The sequence below is a fragment of the Tinamus guttatus genome, unplaced genomic scaffold (assembly GCF_059628265.1).
Source record: "Tinamus guttatus ecotype Peru unplaced genomic scaffold, ASM5962826v1 Tinamus_guttatus_pri_ptg000208l, whole genome shotgun sequence".
NCBI classification, from domain to species: Eukaryota; Metazoa; Chordata; class Aves; order Tinamiformes; family Tinamidae; genus Tinamus; species Tinamus guttatus.
Window position 1 is genome coordinate 2,823,682 of NW_028288742.1, and position 27,633 is coordinate 2,851,314.

The following is a 27,633-nucleotide window of genomic DNA, read 5'->3' on the forward strand; positions in this document are numbered from 1 at the left end:
AGGAGCTCTGGACAGGCCTTGGCTGTGAGCTGTGGCTGCGAGTTGGACGCCCACCGTGCCTATACCCAACTGTGCTCTCCCACCCAACACCCCTGGTGGGGTTCAGCTCCCCACCTTCACCAAGAGGACAAGAGGAAATGGCCTCAAGTTGCACCCAAGGAGGTTCACGTTAGATATTAGGAAAAACTTCTACAGCGAATGAGTAGTCAAGCCTTGGAACAGGCCTCCCAAGGAAGTGAAGTCACCATCTCTGGCAGTGTTCAACAAACATGCAGATGAGGCGTCTGTGGACATGGTTTAGCAGGCATGTATGGAAGGGCTTACGACTGGACTCAATCTCGAAGGTCTTTTCCATCCATCATGATTCTAGATTCTATGCCTCCAGTAGCTCCCTCCCCAGTGCATTTCCATAGACAGGATTTAAATAATGCAACTGAAGGAACAACACAACTGCAGCACCAACGTGCAGCTTGCGGTCCGTGCAATGAGGACTGTGTCTGAGTGTTGCTGGATGCCTCCCTTGCCCTTGTTGGTGCTCATTGGCAGAGTGGCCAGCTCTCCCAGGGCACTCCACAATGAGCAGCACAGCGGCACCAGCCTCAGCCGCCACAGAGACAACTAATAGCATTAAAGCACGGAGGCTCTGCAGTAAGGAAGCCAGTATAAGCAGGACATCGTAGTGACCAGGACTTGTTTGTATAAAGAGAAAATTAGAGACTGGCAGAGCTCAATGTTTTACATAAACTTTATTGAGCTTTGGAGAAGGTTGCATACAGTCAATCAGGTTGCTTCAGCAGCATATCATATGTTTAGTATGTGTGGTCTGGTCTTTCTCTTCTCAGCTACTCAGCATAATTCTTAGCAGGATTTTATGCTCTAGAGAGTAACTAAAACTATTAGCACCCTCTGGGATCTCTGTTCCTATTGGTGTTAATGACATTTTGGGAAGAATTCCTAACTGTATCCTGAAATTAAGATGCAACAAACTGTGTTTCTGTGGAAATTCAATAATACCTGTCTTATTTCCTAATATGAGTATCTGAAAAGTTTTCTCTTAGACAAAATGTACTGCCAGTGTCAGAGAACATTTTCTTCAACTCAAAACTTTTTATCTGTTTTATTTTTTTGTCATATATCAGTATCTCAAATATCTCAAGTCTTTTAACAAGTAAAACTTAAAATGTCAGAAGACATTTTTATTCTGAAAGACACAAGAGAAAAAAATGATGTAGCTGTGATTGCTTTAATGAAGTGCATTTAAAAAAAAAAAACTGTCGTGGCAAAAGATAAACCATCTGGCAATGAGAAGGGTATTGCTTAAGGAGTAGTACATCACGCTTGTGAGTGCCAGCTTAAGGCGCTTCCACCTGCCCTGACTTTGTGCTGTTTGTTCTGCATCCATGCCGTGGCACACAGCTGCCAGCCTCGTGCTGGCACAAGTATTCCTCTTATGGCATTACAGTTCTGAGAGCTGACCTGGCTTCTAGAAGGAAAAAAAAAAATGTGGACCAAGCTGTTTTCATGATAAAGGAGACCTCTACACCAGTTTACAGGTGGGCAACACCCAGAGAAGTGTTGGCAGAGCTGAGGGCACCTACACTGCGGCATGGGGACAAGAAGAAGCAGCTGCAGAAGTACCATGAACTGGAATGGCTGCTGAAGACGTTCTCTTGTCAGGTCACGAGCTTACTCTCTCCTTCTCTTCATCATTTTTTTTAGTCAATGTCTTTTTCTGATGTCAGTGGAGTTATACCCATTTTCCATGGTTAGAACGCCATCGATGAGGGAACATGTTGTCAGGGGATCCATTTAGCCATGCCTATCCATGATTTCCTCTGTACTTAAAAACGAGAACTTCAGTTTCAAATTCCTGCTCGTTTTAAATCTATGTTATCATTTGCACAATTATTTATAGTCAGATCTAACTTTAAAATTAGGAATTGAAAAAAATGCCTATAAAAAAAAGAACACAGAGTCCTTATTCCAATCATTAAAAAACAAAAGGAATCAAGGCTTTCCTTGATTTTGGATAGTCCGTAAATGTCTTGAGATAGTACCTGAAAGAAAATAAGCAAGAGAGTGAAACTGCATATATGCAAGAAAGCTGCACAGTTTCAATACAGCTCATCTGCAGAACCTTAAGACTCCTCCAAACTGCCTCATTTTGTAACCTGTATGAATTTCTTTGCAAAAGACTTGCCCCAAAAAGCTTACAGCATGTTATTTAATTAAATGAAAACTATAATAATGTTAAGATTATAAGAGACATAAAGTAGAAAACTTAGGTGTTCAGAGCATAGGACCATATCTATGGTTGCAAAGGGATCTCTAGGACAGGTCCACATTTATAATATACAGTAAAAAGAGGCCTTTTACTCTTTTTTTACCCAGAGGGACATGACTAAAATGGTAATGCAACTCAGATTAAATGACTATCAGATTCACTCAACAGGCATTCTAGCCCATTGTTATACTTTCAGACAGTCACAAATAGGCCAATAAACTTAACCATACATGATATGGAATTTCAGTTTTATCTTGAATTTTGGCCTTGCTCTCATGCCCCTCCATGGCATTTTGCAAACTCGATTCCAAGAGCAAGCAGCAACATACTGCAAGAAAAAGTTTGGATTTTGATACCTGTGATGGTGATAAGCACGTGGCCCAATGCAGCAAAGAGTAAAAAAGGCAAAGGCAAAGGCTGGTAAGGACCAGGTTGCTATGGCAAAGCCAAACCATTCCACAATTTCTCCAAAGTAGTTGGCTCCAGAAACATAGGTGAACAATCCCCCTGCATTGATGGACAAAATACATATTTTTCACAATCTCGTGCACATGAAACATCCTTCCCCATAATGTCGGCAGCAGGACACTGTACATTTCTACTCAGAGCCCATAAAACTTAAAATCACTTCTTTGAAGCCAGTGGAGCCAAGCCAAAGTACAAGGAGGATCTTGTAGAGCACTCTTGTACAAGAATCAGAGTTGATTCTAACGCAAAGGCTTCCAACACTTTCACAATCATTCATTTTTCATTTAGAGAAGAACATGAGAAAGTCCATTATCAGAATTATTAAAATCATAATTCAATGAATTCTCTTCTGGCCTTAAAAATATACTGCAATTTCACTACCTTCAGGGAATTCAAAATTTGGGCTTCAGTTTTGACTCTTAGTTATAAGTATTGGAGGTAATAAGATACTTGGTGGAGAGAAATTACCAAAGAGTAATGATATGCCTCACATCCTTACTATTATTTTCCCCTGAAGTTTACACTTCAATTTTCCCCTTTGCAATGTAAGAAATTCATATCTTCTTACACATCGAGATTATTCCCTTCTTTGCAACTGCCTTTTACATGGCTAAAACTTCTTGCCACATTCAATCTTATCTAAATTACCCAAGCCATTTCCCACAGTCTTTCATCACAGTTCGCATTTTCCAGACACTCCTGTTGCTCCCTGTGGCATCTCTTTGGCCAACTCCCACTAGTCCCTGCCACTCAGACAGACATCTGGACCAAGAACCTGAGTAAAACTGCCATTACTGCTGCCATTGATTCTTTGCTGTGTACTTTAGTCAGAAAACATGCTCTAGCTCTACCTACTTTATTTAAGGAGGAGAAGGACAAAAGTATACCTTGAGGGATCTTGTAGGTGACTTCCCCTGGTTTTCTCAGCTGGCGCAACAGGAGGTCACTGTGAATATTGATCCCCATTCCAAGCAGAAATAAGAGAAGGCCTAACAAACAGAAATGAGAAATGGGTTAGAAAGACACTTCCTGATCCGTCCACTTACACCTATTCCTGGGACTTAAGCACATTTGTCAGGTGCATTTTTTGAGCAAGCCAATATAATACCTAAGCTGAATGGGATGGAGTCCTTGTGTTTTTTTGTTTGTTTTTGTTTTGTTTTTTGTTTTTTTTTAACCTTTCTGAAAAGACTACTGAACTGGGAAAGTTAAATGAGTTATAGCAAAATAGCTGTTTGTGTCAACTGTGGGATCAGAATCACCTAGAATCACCTGCACTGGATAACTTTGGTGTGGAGAAAAACCCTGCACAGAACATGGCTCAAAACAGAGAAAGGCCCACCTCTGCATACAGTTTTGTAGATACTGTGATTGTTCAGCAGATTTTTTGCCATCATTTGGTGAACCTCTGTGTCCTCATCCCAGCTGAAGAGCAGAGCTTGGTGCTACTGAGTGCCACCAGCCAGAGCAGCTCAAGTGAGGATGGTTCCTTTTTAGTCTACCGAAAAGTTAACTGTCAGATGCCTCAAGGTTCCTTAATTGGGTCTCACAGGTATGTTTATTAATGATCTAAAAAGAGGGATGAGCAATGAGCAAAGCTGCAGGTAATACAAAGTCCTTTAAAGACTAGCAAGGACGTGTCTAAGAGATGAAAATGCAGGCGAGTAGGCAGTGTGATGGCAACTGGAGTGCAGTGAATTCAGTGAACCCAAAATAATGCAAGTTAATGGAGAAAACACATTAATCATGCAGCATTTGGGTTCTAAATCCACTTCTTCCTTTCAGGCAGTTAGTGAGAAAAGCTCCTAGCTGTAGTAAAGAAAGTTATTAGAATACTGAATGTGTAGACGAGACTGCAGATGTCTCAAATCAAAGATATTGGCCCATCTGCAAGGAGGCATCACTGGCTGGCCAATATTGAGTAATAAGCAGAGAAGGACATGAAAAAAGAGTTCTCATAAAGAAAGATTGGATCTATTATAGATGAGAAAATACATAATATAATGAACAGCAAGGAAAAACACCAAAAAGGAACATTCAGTTAGCTAAGAAGATTTCAAATCAATAAAAGGATATATTAGTAAATTCAGAACATGCTGCTATAAAGGTATCACTGAGCTCAGTCATTTAGCAGAGTCCAGAGGGGGGTCAAGCAGCTATCTGCATATGGGGAGTCCCCAGGATATCAGCTTTGGGATGTGGTGGGGTGTTGGGAGTAGGGGGGCGTTGGGCTTGGACTTCAAACAGAAGTGATTGCTGGAAGGGTTTGAGTTTAGCAACAAGATCCTGACAGCAGCTGAGAAGAAAGGTAAGGAAATAGGCAAAGGATCTGAGATGGAGGCTTATTTTGGGTTGCTGAGGATAGGTGGGTGTTTATCCAGAAAGGTTAGCTCAAGGCAAGAAAGGGGCCATCACTTTGCCTGTCACTGGAGGAGAGCCCTGCCACCCTCCTCCCCACTGGAGGAGAGTACTTGCCCCCAGCTTTTTTTTGCCAGCTGCTGCTTGCTCGTCTTTCTGAGGCATCTCTTAGAGCAGGTAGAAGTGGAAAAGTGTAGTGGATAGCCTGCTAGCTGGCTATCTACCAAAACGACCTCGACAAGAGTCAGCCACAGCTACGGACATTACTGCAGAGTAACTGCTGAACTGTAGGCACATCTCATTATTCTCATTTTAGAGCCGAGGAAATGGGAGCACAGGCAGCACAAGCATACCCAGCACCTCACATCAGCCAGGAAGGCAAGCTACACGTGGGCGCAGTTTGGTGCAGGGGCAGCAAGGCCCTCTGCTTTGGGTCGGGCTGTCTGTACATGCATGGAGCAGTTAGCAACTCACTGGAGATGGCTGACAGCTGCTGCCAGAATGATTCATTGACTAGACTCCATTTAGCTGCAAAATTAGAGATATTTGATTGAGAAACTCTGCAGGTGACCTGCCCTACATTTCATGCCACATTAGACACTGAGGAAACCATCTCTAGCAGTCGGGAGGTAAGGAAAGAGATGGTGTGTGCTAGGATGAAATGTAGAAAGTGCTGGTAAAATCTCACAATTCCAATAACGACAGAATTTGATAAGAGTCTCTAGAGGAGGAATGCATTGCTAGCCTCATTGTTTTGTTTAAAAGCTATTTAATATTTCAAGTACTGCTTATACTGATTTCCCTTTTTTACACCGAATGTATAATTTTATTTATTATGCAAATATATATATGCAAACAGTGTGGTGTGGTGTGGTGGGGGTATCTGATGACTATGAAAGCTGTTACTAAATAACACCCAGAATTTTTAAAATGTGATGCTATCAGAAAAGCATGTTGTGGATCTTTGATCCATAGCAAGAAATAGCATATACAGAAAGAACCTTGGCCACTTCATACTTGTGACATCCAAAACATTTCCTCAGACTTCTATGTTAATCTTCATTTCTATGCATGTAATAAAACATCATCCCTCTAATGCAGGCACCATATGTGTAATGCCACTTAGCTGTTCCATCATAGTTTTTCTCAGAGAGTTTAGAGGGTCAAATTCTGTTAGGCTATTAAGCTCCTGAATATAAAGGAACTGTATTAACATACAACCTCACTGTGCACGCTCTCTAATCCACCCCTGTGCCTCACACAAGGGAAAAAGAGCCCTTTGTCTCTGCAGTCTCATTTGTGCTGGGGTTTTTCCCTTCTCTGTTAGTCAGAATAGCTGCAAGTCTCTGTGGTGGGGAAAGCAAGCAGCAGCTTGCGCTTGCACACGGCCACTGCTTGGTAGACAGTTCTGGCTAAACAAGGGCAAATCCCTGAGATTGCATCTCCTGAGCCCAGAGCAGCAGGGTGCTCCAGTGTGGGGTGGCTAAAACAAGGCTGGTGATTTGAGACTCTGCTCTGATATCGTACACTGTGCGCCTTCAAAGGTGGGTGCCCAGCAAAAAAAAAAAAAAAGGGTATTGTGCATTTACTTATTTTATCTAGGCCAGCAGGCAGGTTTTATGCTGATTTCTATCACAACTGATTTGACTCACATGTTCAGCGGAGATTAGGGCGCAATTCCAAATGCTTACAAATTGCTTGGAGATTAGATCTTGGGAATCCTGCAGCTGTAATTACCTGATGTAAATCTGATGTCAGTGCACCAATCATTTGGATATTCAGCGCAGTAAATCAGGTAGTACCCCTGAAGGAAGCCATTATAGATACAGAATAACGTGCCAAAGAAAAGCAATTGCAGTGGGAAAGGTCTGCCTCTAGTGAAGAAGGGGTAAATAAATGTCCTAAGGTAGATAAGAAAACAAAGTCAGATGAGAAAAAAATTGTTAGCACATTACACACAATAACATTGTATTTCCAATTTCTCTGTTTGAAGAAAAACCTTTAATAAAGAAAATCTTTAATAAAACGTAAAATATTAAAAAGGTCAATAAAGGTTAAAATAATGGAAGGCAAACTGTAACAAAAGCAGACTATCTAACAACTAATTGGAATGTGAAATATTGCAGATACTGATATTTGCTGGTCCTTCTGCATTGAACACAGGGTGGGGAGCGAGAAATCTCCATTTCAGAGTCACCATGGCTTTGAGACTACCCTTCTGCCTTGCTTCAGCCTTGGTGGCAAAATAAGGCACCGTTGCCCACCAGCAGCACCCTCGTATTAAATCTTTGCTGCTCTTCCCCGTAGCATTCCAGAGGAGGCTGCAGAGGTGCCTGTGGTGGATGGAGTCCACAGCTGCGTGATCCCTCTGGCTCATGTCTCCTGACGTGTATAGCCTGAGGTTTAATCCCTTTTCCCAACACCGGCACAGATCCTGGCACAGATCTCCCCACTCGTCCCTGACTGAGCCACCAGGTCTTGCCTCTCCTTCCTGCTTTCAGACATGACTCTCAAATAAGAAGAGCTAAAAAAGCTTATTTGAAAATGCTAAGAGCCAAGATTTTCATGTATCTGCAGTGATGAGGGCTTTCTCAGACAGAAGTTGTGCTCAGACCAGCATTAATATTTGCAGGGACAAGTAATTTGTGATGAGATAATTTAATTTTTTCTTCTCTGCAGTTCAGGTGAGCAATTGACCCTGTGGGCAACCTCAGATCGTCCTTGGGGGAATAAACTGGAGATGTTATATTCATGAAATGTAGATGTTTTCTTACCTGGCCAGCTAAGTTCTGAATGTGGTAAAATCTCAACTCTTACTGTTCTTTCTTTTGTCTTCTTGGGCTTCACATTTTGCTTATCATACTAATGTATGAGCGCTACTGACAGCTTATCCACACCCCAGGTTGCCAATATGAACTAAAGTAAACTGTAACATAAAATGTTGTAACACTATAAATCTAGCTTAGATCTTATCAAGCATGTCTAAAAGTGAGTAAGCTGAGTACAAGCAACAACAAATTAATGTATTAACTGCTCTCTAAAGCCAGGTAAGTCAGTTTTCTGGTAATTAAGACAGTGCTTGTGATGCAGAAGTGCTAAATATTTCTAAGTGTAGTGAAAGCTAAGAGGTACAGAAATATTTTTGCAGGCTGTGGTATCACATTGGTTATATTTACTACATCATGGAAAGGAATGCTGTTTGGAGTAATGTTGCCAATTATTGTTTTTGCCCTTTGGGAATGTGATCCTGGAATTATAAGTAGGCGAGGTTAGCTTTAGCAATCAGAACTGCCTGTCGAAATAATATTGACAAATTGGATCTAAACAGCTATGAGAGAAAAAAAGTGAGGAACTTGCAAATGGAAGCTCGGAGGAATTGTATAGAAGAGAGGATGACATCAGATCCATGCATGGTGAATTTAGAAGGGCAATTTATAGACGGGGTTGGAGTGAGGCTCACAGTGCTTCATCTTTTGTCAAAAACAGAAGTGCTGGAGAATCTCGTAATTTTTGTAGCTGGATGGGTGTTTATGCCACCCAAATTTCACTGTTTCTAACATGTACTGGCATTTCTCAGTTCCCAGGGAAGTCATTTGTTCCCACGATGCTTCCTGCGTCTGCTGTGGAAATGTAACAGTTGTTGCCTTTGAGTGGTGACTTGTCCATGAGGCAACCCTGACAGTAACCGGAGGGCAAAAATGAAGCATAAACTTATCTACTGTGGATGCAGTGGATGCAGGACAGACGGAACCTGCATGAAAAGTGAAAGAACAGTCTCAGAGGAGCCAGCAGGCATCGGATTTTTTTTTTTTTTTTTTTTTTTTTTTAGGGAATAAAATCTTGACCTGGCTGAAATCTGAAATCTTGTCTCATGGGAGATTTGAAAGTCCAGCTCAGGATTTCATCCAAGAATCTTGTTGTGGAGCAACTTCCCTGAGGAAATCTGCTTGGGACTGTACCTTCACGGGCCAGATTTTGTTCTCACTTTCTGAGCAACGCCATGAAGCCTCTGTTTTAAGACAGTGCTTGGCAACATGTAATACATAGCTGCTTGAGGAGCACAAATTATTCCCAATGGATTTTGAAAAGGCAACTGAGAAAAGTGAGCACATCCAATAGATTTAATTATTCCAAACAACAGTCTGCTTCTCTATTGGAATTATTTTACAGCGTGAAAATTAAGAGAGTATCCAAGGCCACTGCTTTAGAATAACATATCAAAAACTGGCCTTTTGGAGTTAGACTGAAGACACATTTGACCTTTTTCTTTCTCTGCAATATTGATGACTAATCCTTTATTCCTTTATCATCTGTACTGGCCAAAGCTGCTGCATCTGACTAAAGCATTGCCAACAACTTCCTTGTAAATGAGTGAATAATGAATTATTCATCTTTGTTTCCATCACTTATTTTTCAGAAGAACAATTTTTGAAGAGAAAATTATAGGAAAATGCTGTCATTGACAGCTTGTCAGATTTCATCTTATAGATATTAGTCCAGCTCACTTAAAAACACCAGAGACCCCCACTCAAACTAGGAGAAACTATAGATTTGTTCCTCTTTCCAAATAAGATGCCATCCTTTTAAAAATATTTTCATAATCCACTAACAGTGGGCTTTCAATCCTCCTACAACAACTTGTAAATTAGACATATTTATGCAGCTGCTATCCCTTTTTGTCTCCAGAGCCCAGATGCAGTAGTTCAGACAGTAGCAGCTCATGCTTTTCAGTTTAGAGGCTGTAGGTATTTCCAGTTCTTAGTAGGTGGTTTTTACCTGGGGCAACCAGTAGAGAGGTCAGGGCTGGGGATGAGTGACACCCAATTCCTTCCTACACATTTTCTGTATCAGCCAGTGGGACACCTGCCTGCTACTGTATCTGGCCACCTAGCTCTGCCACCAAGGCCTCCTCCAGGGCTAACTGGACGGAACAAGGGATCTGAGATGTTACAAAGGTGGGGATCTTGGTCTGCCCCACTGACGAGGATGACCCAACACACTGAATTGTGTCTTGGAAACATTTCTAAGCATTCAAGGCTCCACACTGCAATTCCTTGCCCGTCTCCCCAGCATGTGAAGATATGACATCAAAAAAGTTGTGGATTTCTGGGAGCCCATGGGAGGGCCCTGAGCCCAGGCAGCTGGACCTCCAGGAGGACAATGCTCGCAGAGACCTTGCGACTCACTTGTATGCTGAACTGGTTCCATCACCTGCCAGGGACATTCATTGGAAAATCCTTCACTGAGTAGTGAGTATGGTTATAATCATGGAAGGATTCACCCTGTTGGCTGAGCTGTGACCCTTCCAGTTCTTCCAACATCGCTGGAACATCAGATAAATACAATCACTTGCTGGGCTAAGGCCCAGTTCTGTAAACTCCTCTCAAATTGTAATCCGGTGACTGCGGTGGGAACAAGAGGACTTTCTTTTTATCTGAATCAGGAAGATTAATGGATCTTGCTCCACAAGACTGGAATAAGCTCTCCCTTCAGAATCACATCCAAGACATCCTCCTTCCATGTTTCTCCAACAAGCTTTGAATAAACTTTTGATCATTATAATATAAGGAACAAGACAGATATGTATATCACTGAAACACTTAAAATACAACTGGATAAAAGAACAATAACCCTGTAATAACAGATTGATTTCTGATTATTCTGTCTAAAAACAATTGCTGTTCTATCTGTGTTAGGATAGATTTAGTCTATCCTTGGGTTGCTTTTTGCCCTGATTCATCTAATGGGGCACCGGTTCCTAAGGTCACTCTTTCCTGGGGCTCCTCTGGTAGCCTAGGTTCTGTGCTGAATAAAGACTTCTGGCAGGAGCAGACTCATCTTTTCTGGGAAAGGGACATAGGCATGCATTTGATGAAAGGATGGGAGGACTGAGGAAATCCTGAGACAGACAGCACCATGCTCGCATTTGATAACTTCCTGAGAAAAAGGGCAAAAGAGAGCAAAAAGGCTGGGCAACATTAATTTAAAATAAAGACAGCAGAAATGCAGGAGGGTTCAGAGTGAGAAGAAGCCTGGAAGGGTCTTCCATACTGAACCATTAGAGCTGCTGAATTTGGACTGGAGAGAAGAGGAAACATAGTACAGATGGAAAAATAAAAGGCAATGTTAAAAAACAATCTATTTGGGAAAGCAGAAGAGCAGTGTCCAAGAGTTTTCATGAACCTGAAAGGAACTAACTCCAATGCAAAGAATGTTGAAGAGCTCAGTAGGACTAAAAGAAGAGGAGTTAATCACTGGTTACAGACACAGGCAGGAATAAGGAAGAGAAAAGGTCTAAACATTTGGAATGCATATTCATTTACATATTTCAGGGGATAAATCAAATTCCAATTAAGAGATAAAGAAGACAGCCTCTCTTCCAGATGACAGCCCCCCAACTACTGCACCATTATTGGCTTCTGCCAGGACTGGATACTGACTGTGATGGACTTCTGCTCTAATCCTGTGTGATAATGGCAGGATTTCATAATGTCATATGTCTCACCTTAATAACATCGCACACAAACTAAGCAAGTTAAAAATGACTGAGTAAAATCCCTGGAAGAGATAAGCATTTGCTTAACACTAGCATTTGGGAGGAGTGCTCCAGAATGACATGATGCTGCTTATCCCAGAAAGGCTGACACCATGAGTGGTAGCACTTGCAGAAGCCAACTGCACCTAACACGGACAGTCAAAGGGAATCCACAGTTGTGCTTGGCTTTTGCCTGTTGAATCTTTGCTGCTGTGTTAAAAAAGATCAGTTGCTTATAGCAGCTTTGAATAAAGTGGGATGATAGGAAAAATTACAAATATTTGCAAAAATGTGCATCTGATGTAAATTACTAAAAATAAAATGTTGCTTCTACATTGCTGTCAATCACTGCTGAGAAAAAAAAAACAGGATGCATTTAACCTCAAACAAATGTAAGGGATTTGAGTAACAAAAGTTTAAGTTCTAACACCACAAATCAGTCATTCTGACAATCTAGCACTAGTCTGTATTATGAACTGATTGTTACAAATTTTATGTATATGACCGAATTAGCAAAAGAAGAAATCCTTTTCACATTCCATGTAAGTATTGGAGGATTAGTGGAGTAGATGAAAACAAGAAATAAAAGGAAACAGACAGGACCTAATAATGGGTATTTGCTTTTAATCACTAAAGAACTATGTGGGCTTGACTCCAAGAGAATTATTTTTGCTCTTTTAAATTCATTACAACAGCAGACAGGTTTCAAAGGGGTTTTCCAAGTCTGTATATAAAATAACCCCTTGCTCATCTTGTTCTTCTTCCATCATTTCTGAAGCTGTCACTGGGAAAATAAAAAAAAATAAAAAAAAAAGCTGTTATCTCCCAGTGATCAGCAGCATCTAGTCTGAACCAGTAAAGAAGAATTCTTCCTTCTACTAGATGAGTCTAAAGCACTGAATCACTGAAATCTTTTCTACTGACCTTAACAGATACAGAAACAGGACTTACATTTCAACTATTGTGCGTTTTCTAAAGAGTAACCAAGAATAGAATTCTTGGATTTGGTGCATTAACAAGCTACATCAGCAATTTACAATCAGTACACATTTATATTTGTATACTTGTTTCTCAAATATTTCAGTTTTTGAGTACCAGTACCAAATAGGTTTAAATCCTCTTAATTTTGAAATATTGTTTTATTTATACTTGCTATTACCTAACGACTGTCTCCTATTTCATTTGTAATATGGAAAGTAAATTTGGATGAAAGCTGAACTAAAATTTGGGAAAAATAGACTGAGTGCCCATAACTAAAAAGGAATAAAGTAAGAGCTCGGCAGCTGTTTAAAATCTTTCTCGCCATCACCTGCCAAACTGGGCAAATTAATTGGAGGAATTGTGACTTGTTTTTCAAATATTTTGCTCTCTAATAACCAAAGATGGAAAAGTGAAGCTAATAAAGTAAAGGAACTACTGCCTGTGTACAGATTACTACTGAAATCAGTACCATTACACAGGGAAGGACTGAAGTCCAGGATGTATAACATGACAGACTTCTTTTGTCTAAAAAGCCAAAGACTCATATCTGCAACAGCATCCTAATCTGGGAGTGCTATATGTCTACAGCAGCAGAAGGCAGAACTCCAGAACTCATTTCTATATTTAACTTAGATAATGCTATTTTCTTAAAATAGGCTGGTTGACTGAACGTATTGACGCCAATTGGATATATCAGGGGAAAAAGTAAGTAGCAGCAGAAGGCATCCCATGTCTTGACCTTAGTAAGACTGTAGTAAAACTTTTTATACCATCTCACATGTCAATCTCATACATAATCATGTATTCCTGATTTAGTGGATGCTGTTTTAAGTGGTTGTAAAATTGGTTGAAAAAATATATCTAGAGATAGGTAACAATAGTTTGCTATCAAACCAGAAGGATACTGTGAATACAATTAGTTTCCAGTGAAAAAAAATATATATTCTTAATGAGTTTGGATGGTGCAGCTCTGAGAGTTGTTGAGCATACCATGTGTGGCTAGAGTTCACAATAATATTGAAAACTTGGTTTCATAGTTTAAAAGAGTAGGTTTAATACAATGCCAATACAATGTCAAAATACTATACGTGGGTAATATGACCAAATGTAAAAGACAATCTGAAGAACAACCTGAAGTAATCTTTCCACTCTGCATGGTGATAATAGGCACTTAACTTACACTGTGTCCAGATGAACTCTGCACCTCAGAAAAGGATATGGACAGAGTGGAAGCAGTCCAGAAGAAATTAACAGTCTAAGATGTGGGAAAAATTGAAAAAAAAAGACTGAAAACTTAGGGTTGTTTAACCTACAAGAAAACCAATGGATGACATTAGAACATTTTACAACTATATAAAAAGTTGCTGCACAGAAGAAAGGAATAAAACATTCTCCCTGTCTACTGAGAACACAATAAGATGTAATTAGCCTAAGTTGCTATACGGGAAATTTGTCTTTGACATCAGAAAAGGACAGTGAAGCACTGGAACAGGTTGGCTGAAGGGTTGGAGTAATCTCTGTCACTGACAATGTTTAAGGCTGAGAAGTATTTCAGGAATGGTATACATGTGACTTATCCTTAGATTGATCTTTCTGGGTAGTCTTTCTGTGCCTATGTAATTTGCCCTGCAATCGCAATCCTGGTCTGTTACAGATTGGGTCATTACAGCGTCCTGGAACTCACAGAGGTCTCTTCTGTGCTCTCACTAATTTCATTCCTATAGGTCAAAGCAATGAGTAGAAAATTCAAGAGTTGACTGTGGCCAAGAACTGTCTAGAAGGGGAACTTGGAGCTATCTTGATGAGAGAAGGGAAACCAGGGTACAGGAAAGAGATATGGAAATAGCTAAGAAACTAGTACAGGGACAATCTTTTTTCCTCAGGTTGCAAATTAAGCTTAATGCCAAGACAGCTATCTCCTCAAAACCCTGACTGAACTTGGTCCAGACTTAGGTTTAGATGGAAGGTGCAAGACAGGACTAAGGTTAACCTGACTAGATAGATTGTGGTTCAGGCAAATGTCTGGGTTCTGCAGTGCTTCATGCCTGCCTCTACTACTTGGGAGTATCTAAAGGGCAACAGTGCTTCAAGATTATGTGAATATTTGTTGTTTTATCTAAGCAGTAGTGTGTCTAAGGCTTCACCAGCCAAAGTGTATATTTCAGCAAGGTATCTCACTCTTTTCTTCTTCAGAAATAATCACTTGATATTTATGAAGATAGACCACTTTGTTCCTTTTGCTAAACTATGGGTGTCTGCCAAAGGCATGAAACATGTTCCAGGGTAACTTAACCAGACACTATGCTAGCACTTCGAAAAGTTCACTGCTCCACTGGAGCAGAGTTCAAAGAGTTCACAGAGGCTCAGAGTGTGAGCAGAACGAAAAGACATATCCCCTTGAAAAACAGTGCACATTCTGAGCGTTTAATATTTTTTGCTTTTAAAATGTGCTTATCTGAGAAAGTGTAATTATTTTCCATGAGTGGTCCACATGTGGCTGAGCAACAATCAAAGACAGCCCGATGTTTTGCAAGCTATCCCTCTCCAAAACTAAATCTTCATCAAAATGTATCCTGCTGACATACACTAGACATCTGTTAAGAAAGTTCTTGGAGAGTTGTGAGACTGCTAGTAGTCCTTACAAGATACTCTACTGTCTTTTTCCACTCTAGTGATTCCCTTTCTCTCCTTTCAGCTCTAAACTTCTACTCTTTTTCCATTTTGAACTTCCTGCCTTCCTCATTTTGTCTTTTCTTTGCCTTTCCTTCTTTAGACTCTCAGCTCTTTTATGGCTCTTCGTACACGTTTTTTCCATTTAAGATTTGTATCTCTTGCAGCACTTCCACTGCACTTTGCCTTTCTCTCCTTCATTGTAGCGCTTTCACCTTCATTCCTCTCTCTGTGCAATTATGGCTGTTTATTGCCAGCAGAAGGACTGCACCCCTAAGGCTTCCTAGCAAGTCACTGTCGCCTCTGCAGCTATATATCTGAATCCTGTAGCTGGAAATGACACAGTAGTGACGTAGGATTACTGTGGTTTATATTGACCTATAGATGGAACTGCATCATGCTTCCTGTATTATTTAACCTTGAATTCCATTATCTTTCCACTGTCTCAACAGTTGCAGTTTTCTGTAAACTATAAATTGTTTGCATAGTTGGAAAATACAAGAGCACTGCCCTGTACAGCTGCCAGAGGAGAGGCCGGTGATTCCCTCCAGTGGCAAGGCTGTGCACCTCTGGTCTTAGGAAAGGTGCAGATCTCCCATGTTTCCTCTCTCCCTGCACATCCTAATGTAGCTGCCTTGTGTGAGGAAGAAAGGGGCTGAGCACCCAGCAGTGGCTGGTTCCCAGTGCCAGGCTATAGCTGGGGAGTGTGCCAACTCTTGGGCACCCGTGAGCCGGCGTGCTCACTGCTCCCGCTCAGCCAGCCTCACAGCTGCCTTGCTGGTCATGTCAAGCAGCTGTTCCTGGCATGAGGGTTGCAGAGCAAGAGCAGTGCTTGGGGCTACAGGAGACAGATACAGACCCAAGGTCAGCAGAACGTGAGGTGGGAGCCAGCTGTGGGAGACTCGCGCTCAGCACAAGTGACATGGTTGTTTATTCCGTGCTGTGAAGCACTTGGAGATTGTAAACTATGTGTTGCTGCAAAAAAATCCATCTGTGAGAAAACTGAGGTCCTCATATGGTTTCCTGCTAGCCCTGTTCTATAGCTGTCCCCCTCAGCAACAGTTCAAAGTCCTTCCTCTGCTGATAGTACTTTTATCTTTCACCATGCACCAGGATCATAGTAGAAGGATTTTTGACTCTCATCATTGCCCATGGAGTTCAGAAGGGCAGCACTGGTTCATCTTCTTGCTTATTTGTTACCATGAAGTGAAATGCATTAAGAAGCTGAAGGATTCAGCATCCGACCTCTGCAGCAGTTTAGACCTGCGGGTTGTGCTCCGGGTTGTGAAAGTCCTCTTCATAATCATAGTGGCTAGAAACACTACATACATTTTTTTTCACCAAAGTTGAAGCCTAATTCTTGCAAAGGAAATTTTCAAGCCTTATTAATAGACTTGTTCCTTGAGTATATTCAACAACATATCTAACTAAACAATTCCAACATTAAAAATCATTTTTCATCTCTGATGGTCTTGTACACTCAGCATAGTTAAAACAGACGTCTAGTCTTATAAAAAACATGATGTTTCAGTAAATTCCACCTGTCAGACCAAGCTGTGTCCTCAGTTCAATCTGTATTTCAAACTAATTCAAAAGCAGTAAGGATGAACATGATTTATGAAGGAAGAAAAATCTGAAGGCCAAAATATATCACTTTTGATATAGCAGTAAGACAAGTAAAGCAGTGAGAAACTTAAGTTCTTGGGGCTTACACCATATTTGAAGATATATTGATGAGTGCAATCATTTTTACCAGTAGACTATGCAGGTCTGCAAAGGAAATCACTAACAAAAACATGACACTTCAGTCTGTATGTTTAAAAATTACAGGAAGTCAGACCAATGATGAAAGAGCTTAAGGTCAGTTTGCACAGGCATGTGTTTTGGATCTCAAGGTTTACTGAGTATATTCAATTTGATTCATTTTCAATACCCCCCATCCATCCTCCAGTAATTTGCAGCATCCTGACACTATATGTCAGGATCTCAGACATACCCTTCTATCAGTAGTTTAATCCCATCAAATTCTATAACCAAACCAAAAATTTGTTTTATTTTAGAAAGGTAAATAATGCTAATGTTAAACATTATCATTTCTAAAGCTTTAGATGCACATTTTGAAGTACACTGGCTGAAATATCCTATATTTGGAAAGGTAGGAATCCAAATTCCTTCTATAGTGGTATGTCCTCATGGAATCCAAGGCAGTACATAGCTATGAAAAAGAACCATATTTGAAATAGCTAGTTCATGTCCTGAGTTTGTGCTCATATTAAAAATGATAAGAGGACTTAATATCTTACCTCTTATTTTTCTTTTTCTCTGAAGAGCTACTCTAGACGGATTTTGATTCACAGTCATCTTTGCTCCCTCCCAATACAAACATTACATTCAAAATTCCCTAACATTGAAAGTTGCTAAGTCAAACACTCAAAGTATAGAAAGTGTCAGCACTGAAGTGTCCCATGTTCTTTGTGTTTACCTTTATTTGACTTTCATTTTATCTATTCCCATCTTCTATTCTGGATCATAAGCCGCATAGTATTTTTCATTTCTCAAGACAGATTGTGTTCTCCTAGCCTGTGTTGCCAGGACTCCTTCTGGGAGACCATTTCTTCTCTGTTGAGTGCCCTACTCACCACAGGTACGACTGAAATGAACAGTCCAACTCCACCCCTCTAGTCCTGGTCTGGAGAATGCTTGGCTGGGTAGCAAAGATTTGCACATATTGGTTCTGCTTATAGCCTCAGAGAAACCAGCACCTGCTTAGTGCAGGTGGACTCTTTAGAGATGTTAGCTGGCAAACTTTATGTCCCTGAGCAAATACAAACACAATTTTTTCAGAAACAGCTCTGCCAAGATTATATTGCTTTTCCTGGGAACAGCCAGAGACACATCTCTCCACTTTAGTAACCTTAACCCAGGCCAAGTTTCAGAACATGAATACTTTACTGCTCATTTTTTTTAAAGGTTATAAAGAGAAGCAAATAAATGCAAAGAACCCAATATCATAATAAAAATCTAACTTTTTTTTCCTCTCATAGGTTGTTTTTAGGAGTGGCAAAAGCTTTATAGCTGCATATACATTGCCTGCCCCAGATATATGACAGGTAGTCACTGGAAGGACAACTCAGAACAATTTTTCAGGGATATTTGTAGCTCTAACAGGAGACCACACTAATGTGTCTAGACAGCTCTGCATAGTCTAGCTAGCTTGGTCAGAGCTCTTTTTAGTCTTTCTGTCCCATCCCAAACAACGATATGAAGGACTAGCTTAAGGGGATTTGGCTTTCTAGTAAAGCAGCCCAACCCATCTTTACCAGCTTGAGAAAGCACCGCAGGTTCTCGCTCTGTCCCAGGACCTGCTCCTGCATAGTCCTGCATAGGAAGGGATCTGCTCTGTAGCATCTCCAATACACACACAAAAAGTATTTCCGAAACAAGTCAAGTCTTTGTACCGCCTTGATAACAGTGACATTTCTCTAACATTTCTGTGAAGCAGTAACTTAGAATACCAAGTGTTGGATTAAGCTGTTGAAAACTAGCACAACTGTAAGCAAAAGCAGTGTCATATATGGTAAATGTTCACTGTGACTGTTAATACTCTATTGCATTTTTGTAAAGGTGAGTTAGGCAGGAGGAGATCAAAAGTCTCTTCCTTCAACTGTGATCTTTTTTTCTGATTGCTATTGCTGATCACATTTCAGTGTACATTCATGACACTATCAGAGCTTTCTGCTGGTCCTCAGGTATCAGAACTGTAGGGAATGGGATTTTTAAAAGTGCAGTGCTAGATAAAATTTTGCTGTTCTTAGACTGAGTACTGAATTTGGATATATAGAAAAAAAGTATACATTTTTCTTCCTACAAGTTGACTTTTCGCACCTTTTTGTGCAGAATATTTTAACCTAGTTTTAGCATTAGAACAGATTTTTTTAGAAGAGAACATTTCAGTTTCATTACTACTGTTGTATCTATGAGATGTTCCAAAATAATTACAATGTCAGCTGAGTGGCTGGCAAAGACTAACATAGCTCCTTTGTTCAAACAAGTGTGGATGTACATAGTTTTCAGGTATTTAAATTATTTGACCTAAGTCAATAAGGACAACTCTAATGAAGACTTTGCCTGACACATTTAAATCAACATTTAGAGGAAGAGAAGGTATTTTTTCATCACAATTATTCTTGAGCAAATTGACTTTAATTTTGATGGTGGTACTAAGAATATAACCTAAACTAGAGGAGATTCAATAGAGGGAGTGTCTGGGATTACCGTCCGTAATATCAGAAGGTCATTTCATAGACTTTTGTTCTTATCTGGCCTCCCTGAAAGTGGGAGATGGCATACTATTGCAAGCTTTTGAGCACACAAAGGGCCTTGTTAAATTTTGCCCTTTTCTTTGACTATATTTGTCAGCTTAATAAAAAAATGCTACCTCTTGCCATAAAGGTCGTCTCTCCTACAATCTTCATTAAGAAATACAAAGCAAACAAACAAACAAAAAGATTTGTGGACCTTGAAAGAACAAAGTCTACAACAAAATTTCCTGCTGGACATATGAAATGAACCTTAACATCTCTTTCTTGTTTTTTATTTCCTACTTAAAAGAGGGGCTAAGCCCATGGTTAAAGCAAGTAATTTCTTTTTTTGGCACAACCAATATTATTTTAAACTAAAAACACTTCCTAAGACTCCTGAATGTTATTTAATCTTTCAGTATAGCCCTTTATAACTCTGCTTTTCTAATACAGACAGCAGAAATCCAGTAAAGCAAATTCAAATCTTTGCATCCTCTCAGCCTTGCCAAAGCTCAGTGGCACATGCAGTTCAGCACTCAGAATGCATCTTCCCATAAGACTTTAATCTCTCAGGATACAAAGTTTTGTAACTTCCCCGCCTGGCCCAGACCCCACACAGGCAAGGTCAGAGGCACCTTGGTGACCTTGTAGCTGGGACTTGAGATCTCTGACCAGAAGTAGGGGCTGTTACTCGAATAGCTCTCTGTGGAGCGGGCTGGGGCTGAGTATCCACCAAACCTTAGTGTATTTCTCAATGACAGGCAAATAGGAGTGACAAAATGGTATTTCGGAGGGAGAATGAATACTGCCTTTGCTCTGCTGCAGGTAGAAAAAAAATGGAACCAAAAAACAACCTCTCAAACAATCAGATTTGGGGATTATTCCTTTATGTGACATAATACGAGATCTATGGGAAATGGACAGCAGGAGAATGGCACAGAGAAAATTTCAGGGGTAACTGCAAAACTATAAAGGATTGTGAAACTGCCTGACAGATCTTCACTGGTAGCAATAACACAGCACAAATATATAGGCATCATATAGAAATACGTGTTTTTGAAAGCAGTGAAGGAATATAAAGGTGCAAGTTATCTCTGTGGAAATGCTTCCTACACCAAACAGAAAAAGAAAAATTATGTGGGTACATTTTGTGCTGGGCAACAGCTACAATTTTCTAAAACATTAGGTTATATTCAGTAAAACAGAATGTAAATATAGAACTTTCCTTGCTCCTAGCTGGGAAGACAATCAAATAGTTGGCATTACTAAAACCTGTGGGAATGAGTTGCAAAAAGTTACACTGACTGATAGGGGAGTATGGAATATATACACAAGGTAAAGCGAACAGCCAGCCTACATTAGGGATGTCACATTTAGATTTAAAGTTACTGATAGGTCCGGACACCACAATACACCACGTAAATGTATTATTCTATAGCCAGAGTAGCCTTAAGAAGAGTCTTGTTAAAGTCTATTGCAAAACATCGAAGGGAAGTAAATCAGAGAATAAGATTAGTTACTTGTCAGACACTTGTGGTTTGTGTGTTGGGAGGTAAATGATGTTAGGAGATAAAGGCTTCAGGAGGCCACTACTGGAAACATCTTTAGTTCTTGACACTTCATGATAATGACATTCTAAGGTGAAAGGATAAAACAACTATTTTGATGGAGAAAAATAATTTCTGGTTTGGAAATGTGGATTATTATATGGTCTGATCATATTCACTATTAGCAAGGAGAGTCCCATTTAGCAATCTATACTTCAAATTTAGTCTAATCTCTATATATCTACTTGTTTTATTAAAAAAAAAAGCCAAAGACCGATAGGTGCAAATATAAAATGCCTTTAAAAATTATGAGCAAAATTAATTTAACATTTACTCCTCCAGGGCTTAAACTCATCCACATTTCTCTGGGTGCTTGAGAAGAGTGCCTGAGCTGCTCTTCTCACTGACCACAAATGGACACATGTATAAGAGAAAATAACCAGTGATTCCAGGCAAACAGAAACACTGGCAGACCTACCAGGCAGTGCAGGTAGGCTTGGAAAGGATGCATGAGCCACAGTAGCCAGAGCTGGGGGATAGGAAACATCTTTTTTTTTTTTTCTTTTTTTCTTCCTCCTCCTCAGCTCAATTTTGAAGGGAAGGAAAGTGGACAGAGAGATATGTAAGAATGAAAATCACATATGGGATATTGTTTCCAAATGTTTCTGATTTCCCATTCTTTTGCCATTAAAAAAAAATCTGGTTTTCCTGATCTTTTTGGGAAGATCTCAATTTGTACAAAATTAAGTAAAGGCACACCAGATGGGTGCCTCTAGGAGCTTTGGGGAATCCAGCTGCTTAATGTGTGTCTGATTTACTTGAGTGTTTTTCAAAATGAAATTCAAAAATTACTTTTTATGGTAGCAGAGTAAAGAGTTACATTCCTGATTACAAAATTGGAAATAAAGTTTCAAGATAATAAAATAAATAACAAAATATAATTCCAGATGGTATTTGGAACTGAAATGTCTCCTTAGATTGCTGGTGCCCCAGCTCCTGTGGGGCGCAGAGCGGGGCTAAATGCAGCACTCCGTCTTTCACTCCAACATCTCCAGGTTTAGCTCGTCCTTTGCAGCTCACTCAGACAAGAGTTTATCCTCACCACTGCTCAGAGTGGCATCTCTTCTGCTCCATCATCTGTCTTTTTCCTTTCTTGCCTGCTTCCATTCTAAAAGGAATGCAACATTAGGGATTATATGAAATTCGGTTGTGATATCTTTCTCTGATCCTTTATTTTATTCTCCTCCTTTGTTTCTAAAAGTTGGGCTGCAAAATGGGAAAGCAGTAAACTATCTTCTCCCTGTCACCTGAGGTCTCCAGTTGGCATTCTCATTGTACTCCTTATCCAGCACAGCCCCTCTACAGGAGAGATTACATTACAAACCACATTTTCAATCAAATAATTTACAAATCACATTTCTTACAAGAATTCCTTTACACACATCTTATGCCACACCATTTTCAGCTCACGGCCAGCTTTCCATAGAGATTGCATATACAGATGGTGGACTTGGCTCTAAGGGCTTCTCTCGTTTTCCCCCTTTCCCTCTGCCTCTCAATCTCATTGGTTTTGGATGCCCTACCATCACACTTGTCCTGACCCTCATGAAAGTGAAGAAGCTAAAGCTTACCTAAAACAGATGCAAGAGGCTCAAATTTTTATAGGCTGTTTGCTTTAGCACCACAAGGCATTTGGATTCTATTAAATCCGCATCATGCCGTGGTAATAAAGAGCACATTTGAAAGATGAAGAGCTGGCCAGCTTAAGGAAGGCAGACAGATAGCCAGGGGATGGGATCTGGGAGTCCCCCTCTTCGCTGCACAGCAAGAGCAGCAGCAAAACCAGCAGCACAAGCCGTCCACCTTTACCCCTTCAGGAAATTCACAGCGAATGCACATGCTGCGCTGGCCATGAAGAGGGAGACTGCTGCCTAGCGGCAGCAGAGCAGCACGAGGCACGCGCCGCTATTGCCATTCTCCAGACAACTGGGCTCCTCCCGGGCCTAGGGCTAGGGGGAAAGACCTCCCACTCGCATCCTCTGAGGCAGAAGGTCCCAGCACATGAGGTGGTGCTAGCAGAGGGGTTGCCTCCTGAGCCAGCAGTCCCTATTTGGATGTGAGTCTCCCAGCTCCTGCTGCCATGGTCTGGATGGGAGCCCCTGGCATGCCAGACCCGGCTCACTGGGCCTGGGGAAAATGGAGAGGTCCTGCAAAGTCCTGGTCAAAGAGGAGTCAGCCTCAGCCCAAGGGGTATCCAGCAGAGGACTGTAGTGGTCCTTACTTCTCATCATAGTCCTCAATGATCTGACAGTGATTATAAAACCCCCACAGATAAAAATCAACAGATGGCACATGTTATTGACAAGGGTGAATACCCATGTGGGTAGGACAGTCTTACTGAGCACTGAGCCCATCCAGAAAAAGCACTTTTGAATCAAACAAATGCAGCCCATATAAATACAAGCCATCCCCATAAAATAATAGGTTGTGACCTTGGAAAGCAGGGAGACCGGGGTGGAAGGGGTGCTCAGAGCAGCCTGGAAACTCACAGGGGCTGCTGGCGAGTCTCCAGGGCAAAAAGCACCATCTTGATCTGTAAAGATGGGAGCAGCGCACAGGAATGTCTCCAGAAATGCTACCCCAGCGCTGGTCCTGTACAATCGATGCTGTTGTGCTCAATTTCTGAAAGGATGTAAGAAAGGAGAAGAGGAAAAAAGCCACAGAAATTATCTGAGGGGTAAAGGAAAAATGTTTTTCAGTGAGGACTTTCAGCTGCAGCTCAGTAACATGATAAATCTGTTTCAGGATGCCTCAGATCAAATAAAAACTGTTGAAGCTACATGATACCAGGTGCAAAAGGAGGACAAAGTCATTTTGCAGGTTTAAATCTGTTCCTAAATTTACGGAAAGGTAACTTTATCCTGACAGATTTCATGCTGGATGAAGTATCATGTGTCAGCACCACTACAATTCTATGTCAGATCAGCTCGTTTCTGTTCCCCCTACAGCTGACAAAGCTGCCAGAAAAAACATAAATCCAGCATAAATAGCATATCATGTACAGCAGCTAATTAATCAGCAATATGATCATGTGCTCCTGTATTGTCTGGATCACACTGGTGCAGATGGACGTCCTGACAGCTCCGTAACAAGAAGATTGAAAGATGATCTGATTACCATGTAAGTGACATCATGGTAAGAAAATACTGAAGGATACTATGGAGTGCTTTAAATTAGCACAGAAATAGTGAGCACCTTTGGGAGGAAACTGAGACTAGTAAAATTCAGAAAGAAAAAATTATTTAAGCCATAGGGAAGACCTACAAGAGTAAGCTACCAAAGAAAAGAGCAGATTTTCCATAGAAAGGGATGGATTCTCCATCTTCTGAAGTCTTCTAGTCAAGACTTGAAGAAATTCTGAAATTCATGCTTCATCCAAATGCCAATTACTGGTTCAGCACAGCTGGGTATAGTGAAGAGGAAGGCAGAATAGATCACAGCATAGCAATCCATTAAAAATCTGTTTCTCTCATGCATACCTACATCTAAGCAAAATTTCTCTTGTATTTGGATGTTTGGTAGAAGAGGCGTGACACGACTAGGAATGACCGAAGCTACCCTGTGGAGAGAAAGATATCACTAAATTTTGCAAGAATTCATGAAGTAACTTTTCTCTGTACAAAAGAGGATATTTTCATAGAAACATAAAGGAATGCTTAAATACAGACGTCGGAGATGGTCAGTAGTGAAAGGGACACAGCTTTATTCATTTCAATACTCCAAAGTCAAAGAGAAAAACTGGAGTAGGCTACATTCATTAAGTAAATGCAGTTTTATTATTGATGAACTGTCTTACTGATTATACTTGCAGTCAAGTATATTCATGAAAGTATTTTAAAACTATTGTTTTAAAAAAACTATTTAAAAAATAGTATTCTTTTACCCTGTGCAAGGTGCTCTAGGTGTCCCTGCTTGAGCAGAGGGGGTTGGACTAGATCATCTCTAGAGGTCCCTTCCAATCTCAACCATTCTGTGATTCTGTGATTGTTAAGTTATTTCTATTAAAGGTCTTTGATAAGAATTTTTTTAAATATCATGATACATTTTGGCTGTTATTTGTAAATGCTGAACATCTTTTCAAATACCTTATGCTGACTGGCTAGCGAGTGAACCGAGGGAAGACTCCTCATTTGTTCTTTTTGCTTCTCTTCTAATCTAATAATATAACACTAAATTTTAATATAATATTTTAAATATGAATTGATTAAATAGAGTCTCAGAATGGCTTGTATGAGAAAATGCTGCACACAATAAAATAATACTTGAGTAACTGTATTGCAATAGTGTATTACTCTATTATACTCTATTATAACCAAAATAGTCTGTTACCTAGACTTGTTTAAGTTGAGAGCTTTATTTTTCAGAAGGGAAACAAAATACTCCAGCCAGAGATGAAGAAGCCCTCAAGCTATTTAAGAAAATGTGTGAAAACACAGTGCTGCTTCTTAAGCCAAGCAGTAACATTGGGAAAGAAGTACTGATCCAACAAATGAAGCACACAGAGAAAGCTAACATTTCTTTCAGCCATCTGGTTGTGGTCATTGGCTTCTGTGTTTCTGAAGTCATCACAATCTTTGAGAACAGAGAATTAATTTAACTAAATTTAGATGACTGCATCTAATTAACACACCTGGCTAAGTGGGAACTAAATGTGTCACAGATAGTGTCTTCTAGCTAACTGGAAGGTGGGGGGAAGAAAAGGAAAAAAAAAAAAAAGGAAAAAATGACACTAATTATAACGCAAATTTCTGTAACATGACTGTGTTTTAGCACCTGAAACCATTTTCCTGTTTTGCATTTACCTACAGCAACCTATGGTTTCTCTCCAATTTTGGATGGATGAATCATTTCTGGTCAGTTCTTATATGTATGCTATAAATTTCTGGCAAAGAAAAAATAATAATAAAAATAGGAATTTGGTTGAAAATGGCAAACCAGCTGAGAAATAAAGTTTTGCTTTAGAAGTTAGCTAGCACCTTGCCATATAATATAACAAAGCCACGTGCATGTACCACTTGTGAAAAGCCAACTTTTTCATGAACAGATAATAATAATAATAATAAAATCAAACTCCTTATGAGACTACTCCATGGAAAAATGGAAGTGAAACAGAAGATAAAGTGCACACAGCTCCTTACGTGGGGAGATCTAGCCCTGTGAGCCACTCTAGGCACTTCAGAACCAAGTCCCATTTACTGCAGACCTTAGTCTCTCTGGGAGATCCTGAGCAGTAAGTACAGAATTAATTGCAAAGACAAAGCATTGCAGCATTCACTGACATTGATATGGTGGAATTCTGAATATAAAGATCTTCTGGACCAAGAGAAGCCGCTACATAGGTACTAAAGTGGGAATAACCAGTTGGGCGCAAGGAACCAGCTTCCGTGCAGTGGTAGCGAAAGCCTGTGGTTGCTGTTCAATCGCCCGCCAAGTTCGCATTAACACGGCGCGCTGAGCACTTGCTCCCTGCCCGCATCCGTGCTGCGCTGGTTTGGCATCCCGGCTGTCCTCGCTCCGCTTCCCACGCCTGCGGCTGCCCGCGGGCGCTGCACGGGCACTGCGGTTCTCCTCCCGCGCTTCGCGTGTGCCCTGGCACAACACTTGAATCCCATCCCTGGCTCCAGCCTACCTGGGGACCGGGGGGATTTTGCGGGGCAGAGGATTTTTGAACTAAGCACCTGCACATCACACACCACCCGTCCCCGCTCGGAGCACGCGGGCTCCGTCCCGCGGCTGCTCGGGTGGGAAGAGGCGCCCGCGGCTCCCCGGCCGCCCGCGGGGGCCGCACGGCGGTGTCCGGGCGGTACCTGTAGAAGTAGTGCCAGCAGAAGAGGCAGCAGAGGAGGCGGCAGCCGAGCGGCTCGAGGCGGGGCGGGCTGCGCAGCGCGAGCAGCAGCGCGGGCACCAGGAAGGAGGGCAGCTCCTGCAGGAACCAGGCGCAGCGCGCCGGCAGCCGGCCCCGCGCGCGGCACAGCCGCTCCTCGTGCTTCCCGTAGCGGGACGGCACGCGCAGGTAGAGCGAGAGCTGCAGCAGCGCCAGCGCGCCCAGCAGCGAGCTGAGCGCCAGCACGAGGCCCGGGAAGCACTGCATGCTCGGCGGCCGCCGGGCAGCGCGCAGGCGAACGAGCCCTCGGCCAGCGCTCGCCCCGGCCTTATTAGAGGCGCCGCGGTCACCCCGCCCCGCCGCGCTGCCTCCCGTCGCCCGGGCTCGTCAGAGGGCGCAGCCCCCCGGGCGCCCCGGCCCGCTCCGAGGGGAGCTGCCCCCCGCGGGGCGCCTCGCGCCGCGGGTAACGGCCGCGAGGGCGGCGCAAGGCGCGAGGCGGCCGCTGAGGGGACGCGCGGCGAGGCCGCCTCAGGGGCAGCCGGGGGCAGCGGGAGGCTGGAAGCGGCTTCCAGCGAGGGGGAGTCGCGCGGGGAAACGGGGCAAGG

The 27,633-nt window shown here is 41.6% G+C and overlaps 1 protein-coding gene across 1 annotated transcript; it reads right to left on the reverse strand.

The window, feature by feature from the left end:
- Positions 1–1,779: 1,779 nt before the first annotated feature.
- On the reverse strand, positions 1,780–27,295 carry SRD5A2 (steroid 5 alpha-reductase 2). Its single transcript, XM_088524314.1, has 5 exons — positions 27,012–27,295; positions 6,848–7,011; positions 3,640–3,741; positions 2,641–2,791; positions 1,780–2,057 (listed from the first exon to the last, which is right to left on the reverse strand). The coding sequence occupies exons 1-5, from the start codon at positions 27,293–27,295 to the stop codon at positions 1,991–1,993; spliced, it is 768 nt and encodes a 255-aa protein (XP_088380440.1). The 3' UTR covers positions 1,780–1,990.
- Between the last annotated feature and the right edge of the window lie 338 nt (positions 27,296–27,633).